This window comes from Trachurus japonicus, chromosome 16 (assembly GCF_045865225.1).
Source record: "Trachurus japonicus isolate A0001 chromosome 16, Traja_1.0".
Classification (NCBI taxonomy): Eukaryota; Metazoa; Chordata; class Actinopteri; order Carangiformes; family Carangidae; genus Trachurus; species Trachurus japonicus.
The window spans coordinates 20,209,968-20,235,443 of NC_140922.1; the positions used below are offsets into that span (position 1 = coordinate 20,209,968).

The 25,476-nt window shown below is 38.9% G+C and overlaps 1 protein-coding gene across 1 annotated transcript; it reads left to right on the forward strand.

The window, feature by feature from the left end:
• The first annotated feature begins 1,897 nt into the window (after positions 1-1,897).
• LOC146972348 (lysophosphatidylcholine acyltransferase 1) lies at positions 1,898-24,288 on the forward strand. Its single transcript, XM_085802453.1, has 14 exons — positions 1,898-2,414; positions 8,890-9,029; positions 9,803-10,017; positions 13,402-13,514; positions 13,933-13,993; positions 14,298-14,356; positions 16,118-16,152; positions 16,666-16,720; positions 16,967-17,049; positions 18,285-18,410; positions 18,782-18,935; positions 19,178-19,276; positions 19,576-19,717; positions 19,944-24,288. Exons 1-14 carry the CDS (start codon positions 2,292-2,294, stop codon positions 20,180-20,182), a joined length of 1,644 nt encoding a protein of 547 aa, XP_085658579.1. The 5' UTR covers positions 1,898-2,291; the 3' UTR covers positions 20,183-24,288.
• The last annotated feature ends 1,188 nt before the right edge of the window (positions 24,289-25,476 follow it).

A 25,476-nucleotide genomic window follows, 5' to 3' on the forward strand; every position in this document is an offset into this window, starting at 1 on the left:
CCATATTATAGCAACATCCATTCTGTTATACCATCTTTTTTGTTTTGAATATTTTTATGTTGTATCTTTTTGTCCACTTTACCAATTACACTGCAAATTTCCTGGGCTGGGCTAATATTGCACATATCTTGTATCTTATCACAGTATAAACATTATCGTTTTCAAAGAAGGGATAAAATGTTTTGTAATGTACCTTAAAGCCATTGCTGTGCGTATGTGTGTCTGTGTGCACGCGCGCACACCTCACGTGTGTGTTTACGCACGTGTGATTACATGGGTTTGACGCTCCTTCGCCGTTTACACTGAAACAATGTACCTCAGAATGTAATGTGAGATATTCACCACTAGAGGGAAGCATATAATCAGTTATGAAGAGCCGTTCAATCGCAGTACTGCATGTAGGATATGCACAAAAAAAAGGCAGTGGATGTGAGGAGAGCGAAATCAGTAAATACTATGCAAGTAGTAGCTATAGCCTAGTGTTTCTCTCTTTTTTTCAGATCAATGACCCTTGAACTGACACAAGTGTGTGTGTGTGGGGGGGGGGGTTCCTGGACCTCACCACTGGACTAAATAATTAATCCTAAAAAGGTTTAAAACTGTAGCACTGAATGCTCATGATTTTATATACATTTTCAGGGATAATCTGCCAGTTGCCTACACCATTTTGTTTTGCCGTGAATGCAAAAGATCAAAAATCACTTGCAGTCACATTTGTACACATTTTATTTTTATGTCTATTTTCATTTCGTCAACCAAGATAAACAATTTACATTTACATTTGTGACTAATACTTTTAAAAAATCAAAGGCATGAGTGTACAATTTCCAGTCCCCCACAATTACATGCAAATCATCTCTGAATATAAATAATCTATGAATATAATATATATGATGTCATGATATATCTGGTTGTTATGAGTCATTTCACAGAACCAGCGACTGCTCTGTGAGCACTAAACCCACTCAATTACTTATGTGTAGACGCACACACATAGACAAGACAGATATAGCTCCTGTGACCCATACAGTCCGTTTTCACCTAGCCATCCCAAAATAAACACCAGCTTTTATTACTCCCACACCTCTGCTACATGAAGATGGGGACACTAAGTGAAGTCCACTAATAAATTTTGGAAATGGGCCTGTGATGACAACAGATTGTTTGCCTGTTATGAATCTCAGAGATTAGCATGCATGTAGTAGGCATGTGTAATAATATTTTGCTGCAGTCATCAGTTTTTATTTTGACTTCCACCAAAATATAGATGAGTTATATTATAGAACAACTTTTCTCATATGTGTGTGCTCATTCAAACAGAAGAAGTCTGAGTTGTACCAATTCCCAAACATATAGGAAACACATTCTTCTTTTTCCCCGTCTCTGATAGCCTACTAGGCCTAGCTACTCATTAAACTACATCATTTGGCATTTGCAGTGGTTATGGTTCACATGACAAGAACCAGAGGTGAATCGTTAGTAGAAAAATGTATATTATTTTAACACTAATGTGAACTGTCAGACCATGCAGTCCAGCACAGACAGAAATATTGCAAAAGTAGGTTACGCTACAACAGGTGTGATGGTAGTGGTACGCCTACTAACATTGTGGTTTTGTTTTGACTTAAGCGATTAGTTAAGTTAATTAGATAATTTTAAACCGTATTTATATTAAAAAAAGAAAGCTAACGAAAAAAACTAAAAACAAAACTCCAACAGCAACAACGATGGCCATAAAACAAAAGCTCATGTTCAGTGTTTTTATTTACGCAACCCTAGTTTGTAGTATTTTGTCCCTGCACTCGGCCGGTAGTAATAATTTTTTTAAAAAGCGTTGCAAATCTCCCCTCAAATGAGAAATTACTATTCTATTTCGGCCAGTTGTGAAGGCAGCATCGTGCGATGCTCTGGATGCACAATGATGTGGATGCTTAAAACGCTGGTTCCTGCGCATGCGCCCTGTCAGAAGAGAGAAATCGTGGCTCCGTTAGGTTAGCATCCAGAGCTAGCAGACTGGTAGGGGAACGAGGTGTGGAGGAGGAAGGCAGGAAGATATCGGCGACTTCAAATATCCCCAGCTAATCCTTGAGCTAACCATTATCCCCTCCATGCTGCCCGGGAAAGGAAGATAACGTTAATAACCCTGCACTGCCACCTCAATTAGCCACGGTGAGAGACAGATAAGGGGGGAACTGCGTTCTTCGTAGAAGAGTCTTCCTTTTCTGGCCAAAATCAGTTTTCCGTGCTGAGCAAACCTCTGCAGCCTCGGCTGAAAGCTACTTCTGAGGAGAATGAGGCTGCCGAGTAACAAACAATGTGCGGTGGAAGGAGATGGGAAGAAGATGGACCAAGCTCCTCCGTTCAGAAACCCTTTTGTGCACGTCTTGAAATTCACCCCTCTGGAGAAGGCAAAGGTAAAAATTATCTTTCCAGCCTGATAATTGTACTCTTGTGCTGATTTGTTGACATGCTGCTTTAGTTGTTTGTGGAGCATTAAAGGCTGTAATGCAGCGCAGTGGACAGGCTGTCACCGTCGTTTAACTTGGTAGTTTTTTTGTTTTTTTTTCACCCCTCCGATTGCATGTTGTCAGCTGAGCTAGTGTTAGCTAGCCAGCTAACATTAGCCACATACATGTTGCTCTCTCCTCTGCCTTCTTGGCTCCCTGCCTTCCTTTAATGGGGCTGTAAAAGGGCCGGGGGTCTTTGAAATGGATGCTTAGCTGCAGCCATAGTGGGTATTTCACTCACGAGCATAAGAAACGTGGGGAGAGAGAAAAAAAAACCCATTCTTGCTCAGGAATCCGCTAACAACCCACTAAATTGAAATACAGTTATTAGAGCATGGCCGCCTGTGCAGGATGGGCCTAGCTTGTTGCTCCGTAACTGTTGCCATAGATATTATGGCAGCTTTTATCAGGAAGGCATGGCTGATAGGAGGGCAGTCAGATGTGGCGTTTATGTGAAGCACTGTACCATTTTCAGCTTCCCTTGCATTTTACTTTTGTTTTATTGCATTGTTGGCCATCACGGTGCATCTCACTCAGGCAGAGCAGCAGCACAACACGTGTGGATGTGGAGGGTGGAGAATATGGGATGGAAAACTGACAGTCTTGTTAATTTCCCTCCCCATATGCAACTTTGATAGATTTTTTGTTGTGGTTATGGTTTGGGTTAGGGGTTAGTTGTTAAAGTTTACATGCTTTTGTCAATCTCGTTGACCAGTCCCCTGATTTTTAATTTGTTCATTTATTTATGTTACTATTTACAATTTTGCAGCACAGAGCAGACATACAGCCTGGCAGCAGATAATCAGACTGATAAGGCACTTATAGTAGTTTACAAATATTGCAACATGTTGCATTATACACAGATGGAGGAAACTTCTACTCATTGCATACGTACCATTGAGCATAGAAATATCTTGTGCTGTCAGTGTAGGGCTGTGTGTATAAATTTGGATGCTCACGTGAGCCCTTTATGGCTCACCTCATATGACCTCTTAAAATAGTTCAGTTTGTTAAAAAAAAAGTATGTATTCACCATGAGTTAGCATTCATCATTACAGTCAGCTATTGCATCCTGGTTCATACATTTGTGCAGAAACGTAGAAATTCAGATGAGGTCTTGGAGCTGTTTTTTGTTTCGTGTCCACGGGTTTAAGAAGTGTGAATCTATGTCCCTGTTGAACACTGTAAATTACTTTTATCTTGCTCAAGTGTGTGGTATAGTTGCACCAGGGGGGGAAAAGGAACCAAAAAAGTGTAATTAATAATACCAGCATGCATCCTAAAAACTGTTTGATATGAATACATTGTTGATTATCACCCATAGCTCCAGGATAAACAAATGAATTATGTGTAATAAATCTTGTGAAAACCAATTTGCTTTGTCTTTGTAAAGCTTCCAAATCTGAAATTGGCAGCAGCTTTCCAAAATTGCAGCTCAAATGATGTCCAGCAGTGATTACATTTTTACCTGTAGGCACAACACAGTAAAGCATTTTCATTTCTTGACACACTGGCAAAACTGGTTACCATAAAAATTGGAGCATAGCATGTACACCATAGTATTAGTAAACAGTGTGGAACTGGGACACAGCTGTGAGATATTTTCAGTAACCGACTCCAGTCTAATGGGAGAGCTTTGGTTTTATGAATGGCACTGCTCTGGCAGAGCAGGTATGAGAGAGCATCTTGTTACAAGTAAGAATAGTGACCGAGGGAGGTTCACACATCCTTCCTTCCTCTTGGCTCTAAAGACAAAGTTAGAATGTCAGATGGATCAAAGGCGAGGTAAAAGGGACATTGTCTATTTTCTCCTAAAAGTGTCACATCAGTGAAGTATTCATCTTATTTATTTGGACCAATCGCACAATCTGCTGATGTGAAATTTTATTCTACCTTGAGATTATGTGCTGACAAAATATTGAAGAGTGTTTGATTTTGACATCTGGGCCAAAATTGTGAAACATTACACACAACTCCCATGACGTTTAGGCCACATGTTCTTCACAACAACAAAGCTTTTTTTTCTGCATCCATTCCTTTTTGTAAATGCACGTCTTATCATTACAGTAAGGAAGTCAGAACAGCTATGCACTTGAAACCAGTTTCTTGTAAATGCTAAGTACTGAAGGGTCATAGAATGATGATGGGCAATCAGTTTTCTAGTTGTTTAGATGTTACTGGGAACAACTGTTTTCAGCACAGCACAGCTCTCACTTTCACATCCACAGCAACATGAAGAAGTCACAGGCTGAACTGAAACACAGAGGATTACAGCAAAAAGTAATAGTTCTGTCTGGGAGCTGACTAGTATAGAGTCACTGCATTTTAGGTTTTACAGTCCTTCCAGAAAAAGCTTTTTTATGATTGTTGCAGGTAAAAATCCTTGATTACACTGGGGGTTTTTAAAAATTGCGATGGAATATGCGGGGTATTTTGCAATTTTATGTGATGAAGTTGTGGGAATTTTCTAAAATTGCAGGAACCTGCAAAAACTGTGCAAGCTGAAAGAAGAAGCGATTTCTCACTTAAAGGGATAGTTCAACATTTTGGCAAATTGGCCCATTGCCATAATCGCTATAGTCATAGCAGTAGGTTCATTACCTTTAATTGTAGGTGTAAGCTATTTTCAGTACGGCGGAGCGCAGCAGCTGGCTGCTCAGAGCTACGCTATGGAGGCTAAGGGAATTTCTTGGTTTCCCTCATTAAACTCATCAAATACAAAATCCCAAAACTCCACGGCGCTTTTGTAGACAAGTTGTGACCTGCACAACCACCACGCTATGAGATAATGACGGAACGATACGAAACGGAGCCGTTTTCGAGGTAAATTCATACAAAACCGTTGATGCGCGTTGCGTTCAGGGACAGTTTTTCAGCAAGCAGTCTCCGTATTTACCCTGTATTTACCTCGAAAACGGCTCCGTTTCGTATCGTTCCGTCATTATCTCATAGCGTGGTGGTTGTGCAGCTCACAACTTGTCTACAAAAGCGCTGTGGAGTTTTGGGATTTTGTATTTGATGAGTTTAATGAGGGAAACCAAGAAATTCCCTTAGCCTCCATAGCGTAGCTCTGAGCAGCCTGCTGGTGCGCTCCGCTGTACTAAAAATAGCTTACACCTACAATTAAAGGTAACGAACCTACTGCTATGACTATAGCAATTATGGCAATGGGCCAATTTGCCAAAATGTTGAACTATCCCTTTAATTATTTTTAATCATTGGGCTATTTTTTTATTACACACACAGTTTCTTTTATCTAACGTTGCACATTGTGCAGTTACGTCACTTCATAACATCCCATAACAGCAGGGGAAAATGGCTGCTCCTGTGTGAAATAATCATTCAAGATTTTTCAACTTTCTTAGAAGATATTTGTGACTTTTTTGCAACGGAAATGCAGGGATTATGTAAGCCCCCTGTATCTTGCACATTTTGCACAGAAATCCACGATTTATGCAGTTAAAGTGTGGCGTCTTTGAAAAAATGCGACTCCCACCCCTGCATATTATGCGGACTTTGGCTCTTTATGTGTTGAATTATGCGATCACGTAATCGTGTTTTTCTGGAGAGACTGTTTAAAGAAAAGGATTGTTTCTCTAGTGTCACAATTACCTTAACTCATCAATTTTTTTATATTGTAGTGATTGGCCATAGGGGGATAAGAATTCCTCAGATTTGTATTTTGTTAAGTACATGACTGATTTCTAGCCACCTTATGCACATAAATCCCGCCATAGTCCCCCCAAGTCCCCATAGGAGGGGTAACAGATGGTAATAGGAACAGACAAGTTACGTGGATTAACCCAGGCCACCGAGTATACTCGGTGTTGGAGCACAAGGCTACAGTATTGACGTTTGTTTAGGCAAAAGGCCTGAGTGCTAACAGACTGTAGGTCAATGAAAAACTTTCCTTTTTGTGATGAGCCAACAGTGCAAGAGCTTGTGCAGTAGACCATAACAATGTAAAGTCACCTGAGACGTTTCGCTTCTTTTAAAATCCATTACTTTTACTTCTTTTTTTGTGTCTCAGATGGCTGTCAAGAATGAGGGGTGTGGTCAATAAGGTGACCGTATCTGACAAATAGCAAATCAAACTTTGCTCTATTCTTAATTCAGTGTCCTGACCCTTTAATCTGCATAGAGACACTGCTGAAGTTTTGCGCCTTAATGAGCTTATTTATTGAGCTACTGAATTGATTGGCAGATCCCTCATGTGAAAACATATTGCTTTGTTTTTTTTCATAAGTGATTTAAGAGTATCAGAAGGAAGCCACAAACCCCCCAAAACTGAAAAGATGTCAAAGGGCAAGCTACTCATGTTATAATTAATTTAATTCTCAGTTTAGCTTTGACAAGCCTAATTGGAATTCCTTTGTGATTTATTGGGGGAACACAACAAAGACTTAAATCTGTTTTGATCCCACCAAAGCAGAAATGAGTCAATAGCGTATTCCCATACTGTAAAGGCCAGTATTGACCTTAGAGTCGGGCATCTGATTACAACAGTAGTTTTACATATTCATCAGGCTTCTTCGAGGTGTAGTTTGCTCAATTTAATGTCCCATTTTTAAAAGGTTCAATAAAGTGTCAGTATGTGAAGAACTGCTGACGGTGCATTTGAAATAAAGCATGTGAGGTTTCTGCTGTAAACGTGTCTTTACTGCTTTATTTTTGTAGTATTTTTCATCCTAGAAGCTTTTTTAACTGTATTTTTTATTTTGAATCTTCTGACTGAAAACATGAAGCAGCTCCTGCATACCAATGCAGACTTTTATTATATTTACTTTTTTATTCTTTTTCTGCCCCCAAAATAAACATAATCCTGTGCACAGACACAGAAAAATATACCCACTGTCATTTTTAATTGGCTAAAATGGAAAATATCTGCTTTCGCCACATAAATCTGTTTGCAAAACCAATCAATTAAATATTAAATAGTGGTCATCAAGGTAGTGTACAATTAATTATTCAAGTTTCAAATTTGTCTACATGCCCCACTACTGCACAGAACAATCTTACACAGTTATTTTAATACATGCTTGTGTACTACACACAGGGTCGAGAATGATGGTGATTAAAAGTACAGCCTGTGTTCAACCTTCTTGGGTCGTCCTCAGCAGGGCAGAAAAAATAGCACAGCAGTAACATCTGGTTCACCATTGATTCCAGTTGTTGCTTTTTCATGTTGTTCATAAATACCTGCAACTGGCTGTACTGCTAACCTCTGCTGTTTAAGAGCAGCTTGTATTTGTAAGAAGAAGCCCTGTCTGTACATTATTTACAGCATATTTACAATATAGTATGATGGCAGTTACAATACAATTCCCAAGTTCCATTAGTCCACATGAATGATTATTTTGTTTTCCCATCCATTTTTTAGCACTATCACATGAGTTTAATGATGCCTTTTAGTGCAGGGTCTGAATTCACTTTTAACTCCTGAATAACCTCTGTGCTTTTGTAGCATAGCCCAGGTTTTAATTCTAACTGACATTCATGCATTCTCATGCTTTAAGTCTGAATAAATGTTTTAACAAATGCATTATACAGACGCTCTCAAACATTCCTGTCGAGTCCCCTTTTTATTACAGGAAACTGCACTGTTTTCATCTTTTCTTCTGCAAAACAGTAAACCTGAAATTTGTGTTAAATGTGTGATATAAGAATAAAAAATTAATTACGGTTCAAAAGTCCGAGGCTTGTTTCCCGTGGGAACGTCTCACATTTTCTGACCTCACTGTATCTTGAGAATGCCTTGGGAAAGTAAACATATTAGAGAACTATGAAGAGAGAACAGAAGGTTTTGTGGTGTGTAATTGTGTTGCTGAACAACATGTAGTGTTTTTTCTCTCTTATGTCTTAGTGGAGTGACTGACTACTCCTCAGCTTGCCACCAAAATGTATTCAGTAGTTTAACAAGCAAGCTTTTAGTTGACTTATTTGAATTCACTAGATAGTGCAGATTACCTTGATGTTCCCCAGTAGTGGTTGCTATCAAGACAAATATTGACAGAAGATAAGCGCTGTTGTTATCAGGAAGTCAGTCATAAAAAGCTCTAAAGTCAACAGCCACCACAGGACTCAAACAGCGAAGTGTCAGGCTTTCCAGAGCTCTCAAGAATGAAGCCCAAATATCCTACTTAACATTTACATTAAAGTGGTTGTTTAGCTGTGAGATGTATCACACACATGAAAGTCATCTTATGACTTGAGTGGAGGTGCATTTGTTTTAAACTGTCTTTTAAATCGGAGAGTTCCGTTGTGTCTATTGCATGAAAAGTCTTCACTGCTAACAGTCCCACGAATGACAACATTTATTGTTGAAGTATTGTTTTGGATCTGTTCCAGTAATCCTTTTCTATTTTTCCTCAATCTCTTTCAGATTGCGTTAATGACAGTCACACTATTCCCTATCCGTCTATTCATGGCTGCATTCATGATGCTGCTGGCCTGGCCTTTTGCCTTCCTGGCTTCAGTGGGACGCTCCGAGACCGCCGTCGAACCCCAGTGCCTCTGGAGGAGGTGGGTGCTCTGTTATGCATAGTTATTCCTGTTTCATTTTTTTTTCTTTTCATTTTTTGGAGCTACTACAATTGAGGTGATATTCAAATGGTGATTTTAAGACATTTGTTGTGGAAAGAGTCATGCTTGAACTTGACTCCAGCAACAGAGGAATGCTATGGGCAGAACAATCAGCAGTGCTGCTTTCAGAGAAAATCACATGGCTCAAAAATATTAGTTCACATACAAGTTAAAACAACACCGCTGTATTTCTGAACAGACTTGGAATAAAAAATGAAACTTAATGTTTCAGGTTAAAAACAATGAGAATATAACTTTGTTGGGTATCTCATCTCTGAGTCATCCTTGAGCTTTGGTAGTTGAGCTGTTCGACCCTCTGTTTTGAGCTCCACACTCCTTGATTGTGTAATAAGCTGTCCAAGTAACTCCCACAGCAGCCACAGGTCTCCTCTTCTTGAACAATTGTCTCAAACGAAACACTAAAAATACCACCTGAAAGGTTAATGAATAAGCAGGTGAATAATGCCATTTTTTCATAGGAGACTTGGGTATAGGCAGTGCAAACAGTTCAGATATGTGGGAACACAGAGAGATCTAGAGAAAAGAAACTGAGTTTCTTTTTTTTGTTTTTGCTGAAACTATTAACCCATCACTGGATTGTGTTTATCATTGGATCTGTTGTGCTATAAGTGACTATTATTTTAGAGTCTTGTGTGTCTTGTGTCTGACACTGTCTACGGATGCCCCTCACACATGAATGATCTGTTTTCCAGACTGGTGGACATAATACTGAAGATCATCATGCGGGTCATGTGGTTTGCAGGAGGTTTCCATTGGATGACAGTGAAAGGACAAAGGGCACTGCCTGCAGAAGCACCCATCCTCACCCTGGCACCCCACTCTTCATACTTTGATGCCATCCCAGTCACCATGACAATGGCCTCAATTGTCATGAAGGCTGAAAGCAAGGATATACCTCTCTGGGGCAGTAAGTAACATTACCTCTGTGACTATGGCCTGTATTGTGAGGGTGATTACTGGCTAAAGAATAGCTGATTGAATCTTCAATTCTGTTTGACTTCATCACTGGACTTCTGCATGGCCACAGGTATTACCCTCGTTTTTACAGCCACATGTAGACTTCACAGCACCTTTAGTATTCACCGGTATTTGCCTTGTGTTGTGATGTTCACTGAGGCAGGTAAAGACACTTTGTAAAGGGCAGGCCACAACACTTTATGTGATTTTGCTGCCGCATCAGTAAACCGAGGAGATTGCTCAATGTACTTCCCTCGTAATGTTTTACATGAATTGTAGCCAAGTACAGCTTGGCTAATACTAGTTAAGGTGAATAAAAAACATGACACATGCTTTGCTGTAGTGGAAGCAGAAGTTGTTTCAACAGAGATGGTTTTTGATTCAGCAGCTGTGACTCTGCAAGTTGATTCTGTAAAATATTATCATTTATTTTAACATCAGTTCTGTAGTGCTGTGTCATTAAGCATCTCATGATGTGGGGGAAATTAAATCTGATGTTCTCGTCTAGATAAATGATCACACTCTAGGAAAGGAAAGGAAAATAACTCGGTCGTGACTCACAGTACCCTTCCAATACTTAATGTAAAAGATGGTTATCTTATCAAATAACCTGTAACTGCCAATAATGAGCATACACCCAGGATTTTATTTAATATTATCGACAGGACTGTTTGCTGCCCCCAAGCCTCAATGTGTAATCTGAACCACAAATGTCTGGATAGAAAAATAAGTTTCATTATGTCACAGAAGTGGAGAGTCCAGCTTAATCCTGCAGTTTGTTTGTAACGATAGTTTCCCTAATGAAATCATCCACCTGCTGTTATTGCTGCTGAACTGTTCCGACTTATATGATCAAGAATCACGAGAGCTTTTCAGTATTATATTTATTAAGCGATCACCACTGCTGGTGGTGGACATCACCAAGCAGCAGGACCTTGAGAAAACTATTGTCTGCCATCATCACCCAGGTGCATGCAGAAGTAGGTGTTGTACAAGTGCAGTGAGGACACACACAGTGGTGTGAATAGCAGATCCTACTAACTAGCTAACTGACCAATTTAAGTATTTATTGTAATGCCATTGACAGCAGGGCAACTCAGTACAAGGGTAATGTGTGTGTTATTTTAGGCGTCCTTTCTTCTCCTCCTGCTCTTCCTGCTAAGTCAGAGATTAGCCCCTTTTTTTTATTTCCAGGCTGAGTGAAGCTTGCCAATTTACTTACTTGAGTGTATTTTGAGATGGAAAACATTATGGACACATTTGCTCATTGATAAATGCGCTGCAGGCTGAGATGATGTTTTGAAAGAATTTAAGGAGCGTGCTTAACTAATCACTGTGCAATTACAACCATTATTTTGGTTGTGTGGCATGTCTGGTCGCTGTGAAGTCATCTTTTGATTTGTCTGTTCAAGTTTAGTTTGACAAGTCCTGTTGGCCCTTCAGTAGAAACCAGCCACCAATGCCTGGCCAAGCAAGTGGAATCCAGAATAAGCATTAAGACCTGATCAGCCACTGTGACGTGTGTAGTGTGTGTGTGTGTCAAGGTACTAGCTAGAGCCATAATCCTTTCCTGTTGGAAGACAGCTCACCGTTAGAATCAGTTTCTTCCTCTCATGGCCTCACCTTCATCTCTCTTCACCTTGTGCTTTCCTCTCTCTTATTAACTTGTACCTCTTACTTTCTGACTTTGACACAGGGCTTCAGGCCACATTGCTTTAGCTAAATTTTCTGTCTCAATAAAGATGGGGTGTAGAAGGATATGCTTCTGACAACTGCAAATCTTCAAGTGCTCTTCCTCTTTAATTTAAGATATTTGAATCCCCGTCTCTCTGTTCACAGTTCCTTTATATTTCAATTGACACACTAGAAGAGAGTGACCAAACCTTTGACTCGCACTGTAAATTGCAAAAGGACACTTTCCATTTCTTATCATATTTGCCCTGCAGATATGTGCAATATGCAGATATCATGCATGGGTTCCCTTTTAACAAGGCACTGACTTGGTGTTTATTGCATTTCTCTGTAGTAGCTGCCCAGTAATGTTTTACAAGTTGTAAGTTTCTTCAGAAATGGGGAAGTTGTTCAGTGGTCAAAAGACAACTACGTGTTATGTTTTGTATCAATAAAATGGCTAAATATGGGGATAAAGTTGAGGTTTTAAAACTTCCTGAATCTGATTAAAATTGTTCACACATCTGAATCAAAAACAAGCACAGGTCATATCTACTGATCTACTGATAGTTACAAGTTTGTTGCCCAGTTCCACATTGTAGCTTAGTTTAGCATATTTAACTGATATCATGTGGATTTGTTCTGTTGATTCTCAGCCACTTTTAGAGGCAGACACAATGCCATCTTCTTAAAAAGTGAGCATCATAAATTCAGCTAGATCCAAATGCCACCATTGCTGCTGCTGTTTTGTTTTTACTTGAATTTCTCAGCTCACCTCACTGGTGACTTGACTCCTGTCAGTATTGTTTGGATTGTAGCAGGAACTACTTTATTCCTGGACGGTCTGTAGTCTGGAGTGTGAGAGACAAACCAGACTTTGAATTTGTGACCAACATGTGAGACTCATCTGACTCATGGAACCAGCATTGAAAAAACCCATGACCATGTCTCAATGCAGATGAATACAGTCACCTACATGATGCCTTTTTTCCATAAATGAGGACAAGTTAGCTACTTACTCTTGTGTCTGGTCTCTGTATGAAGATTGGCTGGGTTACAAGGCCCATAAACTCTGTGATATTACACTAATGATCAGTAAGCATTACTAGATACTGTTTTGCCCTTATCAATGGCACTGTCATTTAGATAACAAGGTTTTCATTCAGCAGCGCTGTAGAGGAATCTTTCAGTACAACCACATTCTCCCACTTTTCACCACTGTGCCGCTCTGAGTGATTTTGAGTTAAGTGCTTTGTGAAAGGACACCATTAGAGTGATGGTTGATGTGAAGAGCAGCTTCTGAATTTTCTTAGCCAGTACAGTGAAGTGTTTGTGCTACTTAAGTATCGGATTATTTAACGGTTATGGTCTTGATGTTTTTTTTGCAAAAATGTTTTTCTCTGGACTAATGTAGGCATGACACGTTTTACCAACTGAAGTGGTAGTGGTATCTGACTGGCTTCTCTCAAATTACTGTAGTTTATGGTTTATACCCACTTCTGACAGGAAATCTGATTTTGTCTCACTCAGCCAGACCACAACACACAGCAAGCAGATAATGACAAGAAGCTGTAGTTGCTTAGCTGTCAAAAGAAATATCAGAAAAATAAGTTTCTTGATCAATTTGTATCTTCTCTTTTCTGTGTTTGCCTTGTGCTTTTAGCTTTGATCAAGTACATCAGGCCAGTGTTTGTATCACGGTCAGACCAGGACTCCAGAAAGAAGACTGTGGAGGAAATCAAACGCAGAGCCCACTCTGCAGGAGAATGGCCTCAGGTAAGTGAATGGAAGCCTCACATGCACATCCAAAAACAGTCATATCTGCAGCTATCAAATGACCAAAACCACTCGAAACAGCACCTAAATTGTAACATAAACAGACATCAGAGGACAGATATTGTGCAACAAACATTTATGTTGGTGACAAAATCACATAAATTCCCTGCCAACATATTTCCATTATGACTGCAAAATGTAAAATCCAAACTCAATATTTTCATTGAATAGAAACTTCTGTTTTTGTTTTCTTTGTGGATATTTGTAAGACTCCATCGCAACAAAAAGTTTAACCACACTATCCATCACTTCAGAAAACATTGTTGAACTTACTGTAACTTGCAGTATAGTATTATGCAACATGTTTCTCTTATTCTAATTCAGTGTGGTATAAACCATTTTGTTCTTTTACCTACAGATAATGATTTTTCCTGAGGGAACATGCACCAATAGATCCTGCTTGATCACCTTTAAACCAGGTAGCTCCCCTATTGTCATTCTCTGCCTTTTTCACCTTTCTTCTTTACTTCTTTTGAAGACATGCTGCTAGTGCTGTGTTTAGTTCTTGTGTAAAATTTAAAAATGAAGTTCAACCAGACATGACCTGGTAAATGTAACTTTCCACAATACAAAGATGTCTAATATTTAAATAATTCTTTTAAAAAAATATGTAATGGGGTTGTATGTTCATTTTAATTTTTGAAGTGCTGTTATCAACCCAGTTTATTACTTATAAAAACTTCACATTGAAATAAGTCTTTTCTGTTTTATTTACTTTTCCAGGGGCCTTCATCCCAGCTGTACCAGTGCAACCTGTGGTGATTCGTTACCCTAATAAACTGGTAAGATTGTCAGAGGACACATACGTTATCCATCTTAATAGCACTCATGTTTGTAGAAAAAAATCCATTTACATTTTTAATTTTATGTTGTCAGTTAAATAATCTGTTTGATATAAGTTTAAGTCATCTCCTCTCTGGTTAACTGTGACAAATTTCAGATGTGAAACACAGGCTCCCCTAGAGATTAATTAGTGGCCTATTACCTGCTGACTGATCTGCATCAGTTGTCTTCTTCCTTTGATGTCGCTGATAGTAACCTCTGATCCTCACTCTTTTCTTTTACTCTCTGATATTTGTTGCTGTTAAATTGCCACAGATACAAAAAAAGCAGTAAGAGTGTTGAGCACCTTTACCAACTGTATCAACATTTGAGAGGTGCAAGTTAAACAAAGCATAATGTCAAAACCTAATGCTGGCAGTGTTAGGAGTGCTGTGGAGCATTTTCATGGGCCATATGTGTCCCAGTATGTATATGACACAAACCCTGTAGCTCGCTTGGCGAGTTGGCGTGTCTCCAGAGTTAAACACAGTGGCAAGGTAAATATCTCACTGGTCACATGGTGGGAACAAAGATTTTACAGTTATATATAGTATCCATGAAGGAGAAAATGTTCAGAGGAAAGCAAAAGCGCTGTGCAGAGTCAGCATAGTGCCATGCAGCATTGTGAGATCCTTCCTCACTCAACACTTGGTGTTGTGGTCAGATTCCTTGAAGCTCTTAAGGCGGCAGCAACTAGGGATATTAATGATTAATGAGTGATTAAACAACATTTTGCAAAACTGACACTGCAGCATTTAAGAATCCCCGGAAAATAGTTTTTTTTGCCCTGAAGCTGAATTTCTGTTAAGTTTACATAATGTCAGTAACACTGACCACAGCCTGTGCAGCAGGGGGAGGTACAGTAAAAAGAAAAAAAGTTTAAAATAAACAGTTCAATTAGATAATGAGGAAAATAAAAGTCAGAAGATGTGCTGAATGTATAGTTTTTTTTAATCAGTAATAACCTTTAATATTTCTGTGTAGGCAACAGAGTTAAGCTTTAAAATCAAATAATTAATCAATCACAATTACACTGCACTGGCTACATAAGGCTTGTTTACTGATAACCTGTGTGTTCTCACCTGCAACGCTCCACTGCTCCTGTCCACAGACGTCATGTGGGTCTTTTTTTAAAGGCTTGGTAAACCAGTAGGGAATTGTAGTTGAGAAGATAGAACATGCTGTAGTCACATGGGACTTGTAGCCAGGGCAGCAATTTGGAGTGGTTTTTATTTTACGGATTGTGCAAATTGTACCTTTTTATAATTCTACTTCTGTTATGCTTCATAAATTGCCCGTGGCATTAATCATATAAAGCTTATGTAAACCCTTCATTAAAAAAAAGCACGTGTGACTTGTTTAGCTATCAGCTGCTATAATTTGACCCAGACAGGATGTGTAGCATGACATGCATTGCATGCATTTACATGTTCGGCAATATGTGAGGTAAGCTGTAGAAATCACAAATGAAGTTGCAAAACTTCTGCCGTGACAGTAAAACTAACTCTAGAATTCCCCACTTCTTTCAGCAACCTGATTTGAACATAACACTTTCTTTTTGAGAACCTCACAATTATCAGTTGCTTCATATGCCCAACTTCATAATTAAACATTTTAGACAAAAATAGTATACATTTTTCCAGAGAAGAGTACGGGAAGCATTGTAATTTATTTTTATTTTTTCAATCTAATACAGTCTTGGCTTCATGTTGTTTTTACAGGACTCAATCACATGGACTTGGCAAGGACCTGGAGCGTAAGTAGAATTTTGATGTTGTTCACATGGTTTTTATTAGATTCCACTGTTAAGACACAGTAGGAAAATGTTTTTGCTTTGGAAATGGACATTATGGTTTGAATCAGAATCCACAATAATATCTTAAAAGAGACTTGAAAGCAGAGTATTTATTTCTGCAGGAGCGAGACTGCTCTTGTTTCCCACCTCCATAGTGTTCATGTAGTACTACGTCAGGTGTTGATTCCACTTTCATTGCTATGGTGGCTGCCTGGCTGCTTTTGGCTGTTTTCCCAGCACAGCTAAGCCCAACTGTTCACCATTTGACAATTTGACTTTTTTAGTTGGCCCAGCTAAGGTCTGAACCTAAACATGTGAAATACCTGCAGGTATCTATCTTGATTCAAACATCTCCATGTAAAACCACTGAATTTGAATTTCTACTAAATGTATTAATATGTAGGTCCTCACTGCCTTTGGACATGGACCATAATTAGGCCGTTGTTGTCTTTTTGTGTCCTTTTTACTATCCAGGTTTAAAATCTTGTGGCTGACACTCTGCCAGTTGCACAATGAGTTTGTGATTGAGGTAAGAGTGAAATTATCTCTCTATATTACATACGTTAACATGACTATAATTCGTTTGCCCATGTTGATGATGATGATCTTTTACAATATTCTCTAGGTTTTTTCTCTTTGTTCCTCATTATTTCATGTAGTGGTTATGTTGTAGTGATTTCCTTTTTATTTCAACAAAACAGTCTTTCTCATTCTTGTGATTATGAATTAGTTTACTGTAAGTTTACTTTAATACAAGTCTTCTGCTCACCCATAGTTCCTGCCTATTTACACACCATCAGAGGAGGAAAAGAAGAACCCTGCCCTCTTTGCTATCAACGTGAGAAGAGTCATGGCTAAGTAAGTTTGAATATATTGTTGTATGTGATCATTCGTATTATGCAGGCAGTTTGTCTTTGAATGCATAAAAGAAGAGTTGGAAAAAAAAGTTGTGAACATGTGATCACCAGAGCTCTCTCAGATTAGGGTTAGGGTTGTGTCTAAACCATCATGGCTCCACATGGTCAACAGTTGTCTGAAAAAGTAAGAAACCAGATTGTGAGACTTCATGAAGATAGAGGAGAATGCAACAGCATCAGCAAGCTACTGAACATAAGTTGAAACAGTTGCAGCAGTGGTTAGGACGCCAAAGAGGAATCAGACTACCATTAAGAGAAGGCACAGTAGTCACCATCAAAAAAAATGATGCCATGCACAATTTGTTATTTATGCACCATTGGATTGGAAAAACAGACGGTTAAGTGCTTCTGATTTGGCACAGAGATTATCTGTGGAAACTGGTTTTTCAGTGACTGATCAGGCAGTGTGAAGAAATAGCATGAAGTCAACAGCTATGGATGGTGTCCAACTAGAAAAAACATTTGTGAAAAAACAAGTCGAGCCTTATGAATATTGGCAATATATTCTACATATTCTTTGATTGGTGTAAACAAGATAAGAAGGTTCTGGATCCAATGGATCCAACTTCTTTGTTGTTGATGTGGCTGGCACCAGCACAGTGACCCATGAAGGTTGGAGTGTGCTGATGTGGGTGAAAAAGTGAAGGGAATATAATATATTTATAGATATAGGGATATCCATAGATTAAATGAAGATATTGATTATTCCAAACACCCTGACTATGAAGAACAGGACAGCATCTGTATGTCAAAAAAACTAAAAGATTTCATTAATTCTGCAGTGACTTTGATTGAAGAGGTTCATCTCTGTATGGCTCTAGTCTGAGGGGGTGAACAATAGTTATGGAGGCAGATGTTTGTTGTTTATTGTCCTTCGAATCACAAATTGTGTACTTTTCAAACAAATGGTTAATATCATAAACCTACTTATGACACCTAGTTTTCACGTGAACTCCTTTATTCAGTCCTCATGTTGGACAGCTTGTCCTTACTACCTGTGTGCCATAGACCCTGGGATGGAAAACCTCTGCAAGTGGACAAAAAAAGACTGCACACAGTTCTCAATATCAAAGAAGTCATATTGGCTACTATATTGGCCTTATAAGCCTTAAGCAATGGTTGCATCGATTGGCAGACACTGATGTCCCTCTATTGTCTCCTCTGCGTTGTGCTCAGAGCCCTGGGCGTACCCATCACAGACTATTCATTTGAAGACTGCCAGCTGGCCATGGCAGAGGGCCAGCTAAGACTGCCAGTCGACACCTGTCTGCTGGAGTTTGCCAAGCTCGTCAGGAGACTGGGGTGAGTCACTCAAACCTTCCGACGCAATATACTCAATCAATGAGAACTAAGTGAAGTGCACAAGGGCGAGACGGGCACAACGCTCCACAAACGCCACAGGCACCCAGATTCAGTTTCTGGCAGATGTGTCTGTGGTGTGGACGAGTGTGTGGGTGGGAAGCCAGTTGGGGATCACGTCCTTGTCCCCTGCGATTGTGATCAGAAAGAATGGGGAAGTAAATACACTTGATTAAATATAACAAACATTTCAAAATAAAGCAACTACAACAAAGTCGAACACTAGTCGATGCTCTACTGACTCTGTTGCTTTAAAACTCTTTCTCCTGTGGTCACGGTGTTAAATAAAAAGTTTTCTCCTCTCACTCTTCCAGGCTGAAACCACAGAACACTGAGAAGGTTCTGCAGGAGTATGGGAACAGAGCCAGGAAGCTGGAGGGGCAGAAGCTGGGCTTGGATGACTTTGCTCAGTTCCTGGATGTGCCAGTTTCAGACATGCTGCGAGACATGTTTGCTCTTTTTGACGAGGTAGAGGATGAGGAGATTTTTCGCTCATAATCGTGATTAGTCCCCGAACCCTCCTCATTTGGCAGCACTGAGGAACTATAATTTAAAAATACTATGTCTGACAAATTTGCAGCGTAGTAACAAACAGATATGGTTTTATTTGCAGCTGCTTGTTTGTAACAACAGTCACTCATAGCTGTTCATATCTCTTGTGCTCTGTCTTCATCTTTTGTAACCTATTGTTTTCTCTCGGCTTTTTCCAGCGTGACGATAACTGCATGGATATCAGAGAATATGTGATAGCCTTATCTGTCGTATGCAGACCTGCCAAAACTCTGGAGACGATGAAATTGGCCTTCAAGGTATGTTCTGTTTCAAGCTTTACGCTCGTCTAACCAACCATGCACGACAGACTTCTATTTGCTGGGCTTGCCTAGGATCAGGGTGACATTTGCTATGTTAATGCCACATACTGTTGGTTGTCTTAGCTGTAGAGTAATGGAATGACAAAGTGCGTCCATTGGGGTTATCATTTCAGATTATATGGTGTTGTGTTGCTTCATGAAAATCAAGTAGCTTAAGCTTAAGAGGCATTTCCTTCTTTCACTTGACTTAATCTGTTATTCCTTGAGTTGAGCCAGTTTCCTCTTCTCTTCTCCAGATGTTTGAGGCAGAAGAGGATGGTGCCATCACAGAGATGGAGTTGGCAGTTATACTGAAGACAGCTTTAGGAGTCACTCACCTCAGCGTGTCCCGTCTGTTTACTGCCATCGACTCTGAAGACACAGGGAAGATCACATTTGGTGAGAGAACTAATGAGATAAACCATCCCCTGGTCACCGATTGACCTAAATATTTCAAAGTGGTGTCTGTTTCAGACTTTGCTTTGTTATCAGTGTAGTTGTCGTCCTCCCCTTTTTCCCCACCCTCTTGTGAGTATATTGAACAACCAGGCCACTTAACCCTCAAGTGTATTATTTTGTTTAATATTTTCTGTGTCTCTGGTGCCCTCTTTTGGTCTTCCTACAGATAAGTTCAGAAGCTTTCTGGAGCAGCACCAGGACTTTGCTGAGGAGTACCTGCACACAGAAAACACAGGCCTGCACAGCGCTCCCTGCCACGCTCACCAAATAAAGTCCAAGCTGTCTTCCCGGAACCCGCACGGCACTGCCACTGCCACCACTAAAACGGCCAACGGTATCTGCCCTGATTTTAGCCCCAACGACCACCACGGCACAATAGACGGACTTCTCAAGAAACACAATTAAAACGGTTTAAAATGTAACGACGGGGGAAAAGCAGTTCCTCTCCTGGTGAGAGGCTGTTGTGTAAAGGGGCAAAGGGTTGTTAGTTACTTGTTAGTTAGTATCTTGTTTGAACAGTAAGGGACTACATTTCAGTAACCACATCTACAAAAATGAAGAAGTTTACCCTTTTTTATTAGTATTGTATCCATGAAATTTTCTGAGGTTATTTTCAGCCTGGTAACACTTTATTTTGTTATGAATTCCTTTTGTTTTTTTGTTTTATTTTTTCATAGCAAGGATCGTCAAAATGCCAAACACTGGTTGTTTCAGATACAATGCTTGAATACTTGAAGGGCAAGCACTTATAAAAGAAAAATCCTGGGGCAAATGTTTTATTTTAATTTTTTTCCCTCCAACATAGTACTGACTGTGCATGTTTTTAACGAGAGGGAAGCAAGAAAAAGAAACAAACCCTGGACAGCGAAGTGAACTAATTTTTTGTGAATCAGTGTTCAACTCTTCTTTATTTGTAACTTTTAACCATTTCCTTTCTTTAATGGTAGCTGCCTTTTGAACTGAAAGTGCAGAATGCATGGGCTCATGTTGTTTTGAGCAGTATTGGGGATTATTTATCTAAAGAAGGGAGGCCTGACGGTACCAGTGACAATTGTGTGACCAGTCAAAGCGTTAAGCTTGAGCAGCCACATTTGAGGTGACCTCAGGTCTCTGCGAGTAGTTGGTTTGAATTGCTATGAGCCTGTTATAAATAAATAAATGTATATAAATATATATATTTATATATATTTATTTATATATACACACACAATGATATATTTGATTTAGCTCAGGGTTCAGTGACAAAAATGAAAAATTTAACTTGTATGATGTCATCATTTTTGATGCTCACTGGGTTACATGTTTTATCTTACAACATCAGTTCTCCTCTTCCCAGTCCTTACTCATTCACATAAACTTCACTGATGTGTTTTTTTTTCTTTCAGGTTGGCCAATTCAAGTGTTTTTTGTTTTTTATCTTGTTGTTAAAATTGCATAACGTGGACCAAAAATGTATCAAGTGATTTAATGTCACCCTTCATGTCACCTGACTGTTTTCCAGTCACTAGTGTAATCGCTCCAAGGGAAAAACTTTTACAATGCGTGGCCTATGAAAGCACATAACGGTTTGGTGGCTAAGTTTGGTTTTCCAAAGGCAAGGTCATGCTATTTTCCTTTCTGTGTTACACTGCTACATGGTTTTAATCATTCCTCCGCCTTTCCCGGCGCATTATTCTCCAGTCTGTCTGAAATCCCCACTCGTCCAGTGTCTTATTGGCCTGTTAGTCAGCCGTGAATTTGTCCCCACTGCTATGCTTCAGATGTGAATGATGTTCTCCAACAGGCACGTTTCAAATGTGATCCAAGCACCTTTGCCATCCAATCATAAACAAAGTACAAAACATTTAACTTTTTTGCTGATGCTGGTCGTATTGGCATAAAACTGTTTGTCACAAATGTGATATGGTGACTTCCCAAAAACTGGTATGCAACCCCTTGACGTAAAATGTATTTATAACCATAGGCCAGGTAGACCTATGCTTTCGATTTTTAATTAAAATGAAGGAATATTTAAGATTACAAATTTTATCTCAAATCAGACGAATAGTGGAGATCATTAATGTGTATTGGTATTTAAATTATTGTTGTTAGGACACAATTACCTTGACTCATTAGGTTGTATAATGACTGAGAGATTTTCTAAATTATCCATTACTCTTACTTCTTTATTGTAGAAAGTTTTGAAATTACAATTCTAGTCACACTCTTGATGTGTTTATGAATGTCAGTGTATCAACTTGATGCTCAATTCAATCATTTGCTAACAACTGTTCAATTAAAAATAATAATAATCTTCTGTCTCTGGAAGCAGACAAAACAACATAAAACTGTAAACACACACACAGAATGAAAGCTGGGCAATGCTGCAGCTTCTCCATAGATGTACATACAGTACTTTATATCACGTAATTTTATAGGAATATGATTTGTCAAAGGGATTACTTTTCCAGCAGATAAAATGAAATGCATCAGAATCACTTGTAGCCAACAGTACTGGTATCTGTGCATTCATGGTTTGATTCTGTTGACTTTTTGTTCATGGATTTTTTATGAGGATTTAAAACTTGCGGTTTTTCTTTTCTATTTTTTCTTCTTACATCTGTAAGTTCTTCTTGTCAGTGAGCATCACATTTCCATCACACTCATGACCATGCATACTGTACATGTGTCCCTGTTAATGGCTTTCAGTGAAGCAATATTTCACATCTTTTAAGCCTTCTCAAGATGTATGCTTTTGAAGAGTTCTGATATGTATTTTGAATATTCCAAATGCAGGACATTTTGTGAATTTTTGATATACGTATATGAATGATTTTTATTTTCACTGCCATGACAAAGATCTGTGATCTTCTCTCCTCTGCAGATTGTATCGTTGGTGAAAATTGAGCCACTTTTTTTTTTTTTCCTTTGTATGATATCGCAATTGTTTTGTGCTGTATTCCTCATACGCAGTGTAAGGTTTTATTGTTGTTCTTACTATTATCACTGAGTTGATTGCTTAGAAACAAAATGCAGATTTCATATGGAAACCGATAGCCTTGAATCTATAGAATTTTTATGCTAAAAAAAGAGAATGTATAGACAATCTTGTCACAATCAGAAGCTACTCAAAGCGCTGATCTCCAGTGGACATTTTCCTAAGAAGTCATGGTTTTCAAATGTACACTTTTTATCCTGTTGGAACCCTGTCTCCATTGACTTTTTTTTGTTTCCGTTATGTTTGAGACGTGCAGGTTGAACTAAGCAAAGTGTGAGTGTGTTAAGTGCGTTGGGCCCCGAGGTGCAGCTTCCACCACATGACGGGCCACATCGCACAAACACTCCAGACTGTACGTACATATAAACTAACATTTGATACGTTCAATCACAATCGTTTAGTATTGCCCACGTACTACTTTGTCCTTTTAAACTGTATGTATTTGTGCTTGCACTTTAGATTTTTTTCTTTATTTTTTTAAAGAAATATCACATTGCTGTAAGGCATGTTTTGTTTGTAGGTCACAGTATTGTAGCTCCTTTTTGTTAACATGATTTTATTTTATTTTTTCATTCATATATTTGCTACAGTAACGGGAGCACAGAGGAAATTAGGGATCACAAATGAATGGAAGTTGTCCCTTTCCCCACATTTATTTCTAGACCTACTTTTCTGCTTTGTCTCAGGATTGTGGAAATTTTGTAGCTTGAAAATGACTTTGTAAACTTGTAGAGCTCGGCAGCATCGTACAGATTTAAATGACTAAAAGTTGTTTGCACCGTGGAATGGATAGGTATTAAATGTACTCCGAAGTGATGTGATTTTTACAACAGGTGGTTAAATATACAATTCACCCTGTCTGTATGTATGAGGGAAATCATGCTGTTTTTGTATATAAGTGGGGATTGTGAATTGTGAAAATGACACACTGACATGAATTGATATCTCAAAGCCCTGACCCAGAATGAAATGTACTGAGCCACAGTGACCCCTCATGCTGTTTGTTTCATACGTCATCAGCAAGTCAAATATGTACATTTATATATATATATGAATATTCAATATTTACATCCAGAACAATTCCGCTTTGGGGTTGGAAGAAAGTACTGGGTCCCTCTCTTTTCACACTTGTTTTACTTCCCTTTATTTCAAATACCTCAGTAGAGGAGAATCTCATTTTCTACTTGCTATCAGTCTGAGAAAATGTAACCCTGCAAGAGATAAACTTGTATTTATGCTACTGCTGCCTGCTTACCACAGTTTGTCCAGCAGTGAGCCTAAGACGAAAGACTTGTGTACTCTCACAGAGCGATGATGTCTTTCTGATGGCTTCTGTGTGTGGACCAAGAAACTGAACTCTGCTTTACTTCCTGTTTCTTTTTTCTATACTCAACAGGTTTTATTTTATTAATGCATTTTGATGATGAAGAGTCATAACTGCAAGCTCCTTTGGATTTGTCTGTTCAGGACTGCTATGATATAACTTGTTCATGTGACTCTTGGATTGAATTAAAAAAAAGAAATGTTAACATAATGCTGTCAATGTCACTGTTGTGATTTAATTACGAGTGTGTGTTTGTGTGACATGGAGATGAATGATATTTTAATTGTGTTGCCGTTGCACTTTGTATCTTTTCTGTTAATGAATCCTCTGTATACACATTACAGTAAGTATGTCTACAATCACCAAAGTCCCTTTCTTCCACATGCAGTGGATCACTGTGGTAATGTCTCCCTCTTGAGGTAACACTCTGAACATGTAGTCATTTTAAGGTAGGCTCAGAGTGTTCTGCATCACATCAGGTGTATTGTATTTTGTTTTTGTAGAGCATGTGAAAGTTGCAGCAGAAATCCATGCGATCAATAGAAGTGGATGCAACCATCAATACAACTTAAATGAAATGTCTATGATATATGATGTGGGAGAAGCTCTCCTTTTACTATGCCCCATCTCTGCTTTCATTGATCGCATGTTGATGTCTATAGATGTTCTGTCCAGCCCAGATGTATGATTGGAATTTGTATGACAGTGATTGAAGCCTTTCCACTGATAATGTACTAGGCTATATTATATTTTCTCATTGAATACATGCTGATGTTCAACTGGCTCACTAAATGTCATGTTGAAAGACTTAAAATACTCTCTGCTCTCTTTCCCTGCAGGTTTGACTGACTGACAGATTTTCGGTTGCCAGTCCTCCACATCCACTCAGACTGAGCTATCCCAACAACTATTGGATGGCTTGTCATTAAAAAAACAAACAAAAAAACATTCTCCAGGTGAATCTAAACAGCGTCCGTTACAATCCATGACATTTTGGATGAACATTAATGGTTCCCAGATGTCCTTGCAACTCTTCAGTGGGTTGCCATGGCATTTGATGCAAGCATCACATCCTCCTAGTAACCAATGACGCCTCTAAATTTTCAAGTTTCAGCAGTACCATTCTGATCAGTCTCTGCACTAAACACTGACCTGTGCTAGTTAACAAACTTTAGCATGATAGCACACTGTTGAATATAGTAAACTATGCTAAACAGCATCTTTCAGTTAAAGTACTCACACAATTGAAACCAGTCACTCTACTATTACTACTTCTACTCATCAACAGTATGCAGAATTTAAAAAAAAAAAAGTGCTTCTGGTGTTTTTCATTAGATATTCACTCTGTTTGTCTGTTGTGCTGAAGTGCATCCTTTCAAATGATGTGTTTTCTTTTAG

Bases quoted from the DNA above. Each gene is read 5' to 3' on its own strand.
- LOC146972348 (XM_085802453.1), top strand. From the start codon at position 2,292: ATGAGGCTGCCGAGTAACAAACAATGTGCGGTGGAAGGAGATGGGAAG. The intron at 9,030-9,802 runs GTGGGTGCTCTG...TCTGTTTTCCAG, and splicing joins CCCCAGTGCCTCTGGAGGAG to ACTGGTGGACATAATACTGA. The intron at 10,018-13,401 runs GTAAGTAACATT...TTGTGCTTTTAG, and splicing joins GGATATACCTCTCTGGGGCA to CTTTGATCAAGTACATCAGG.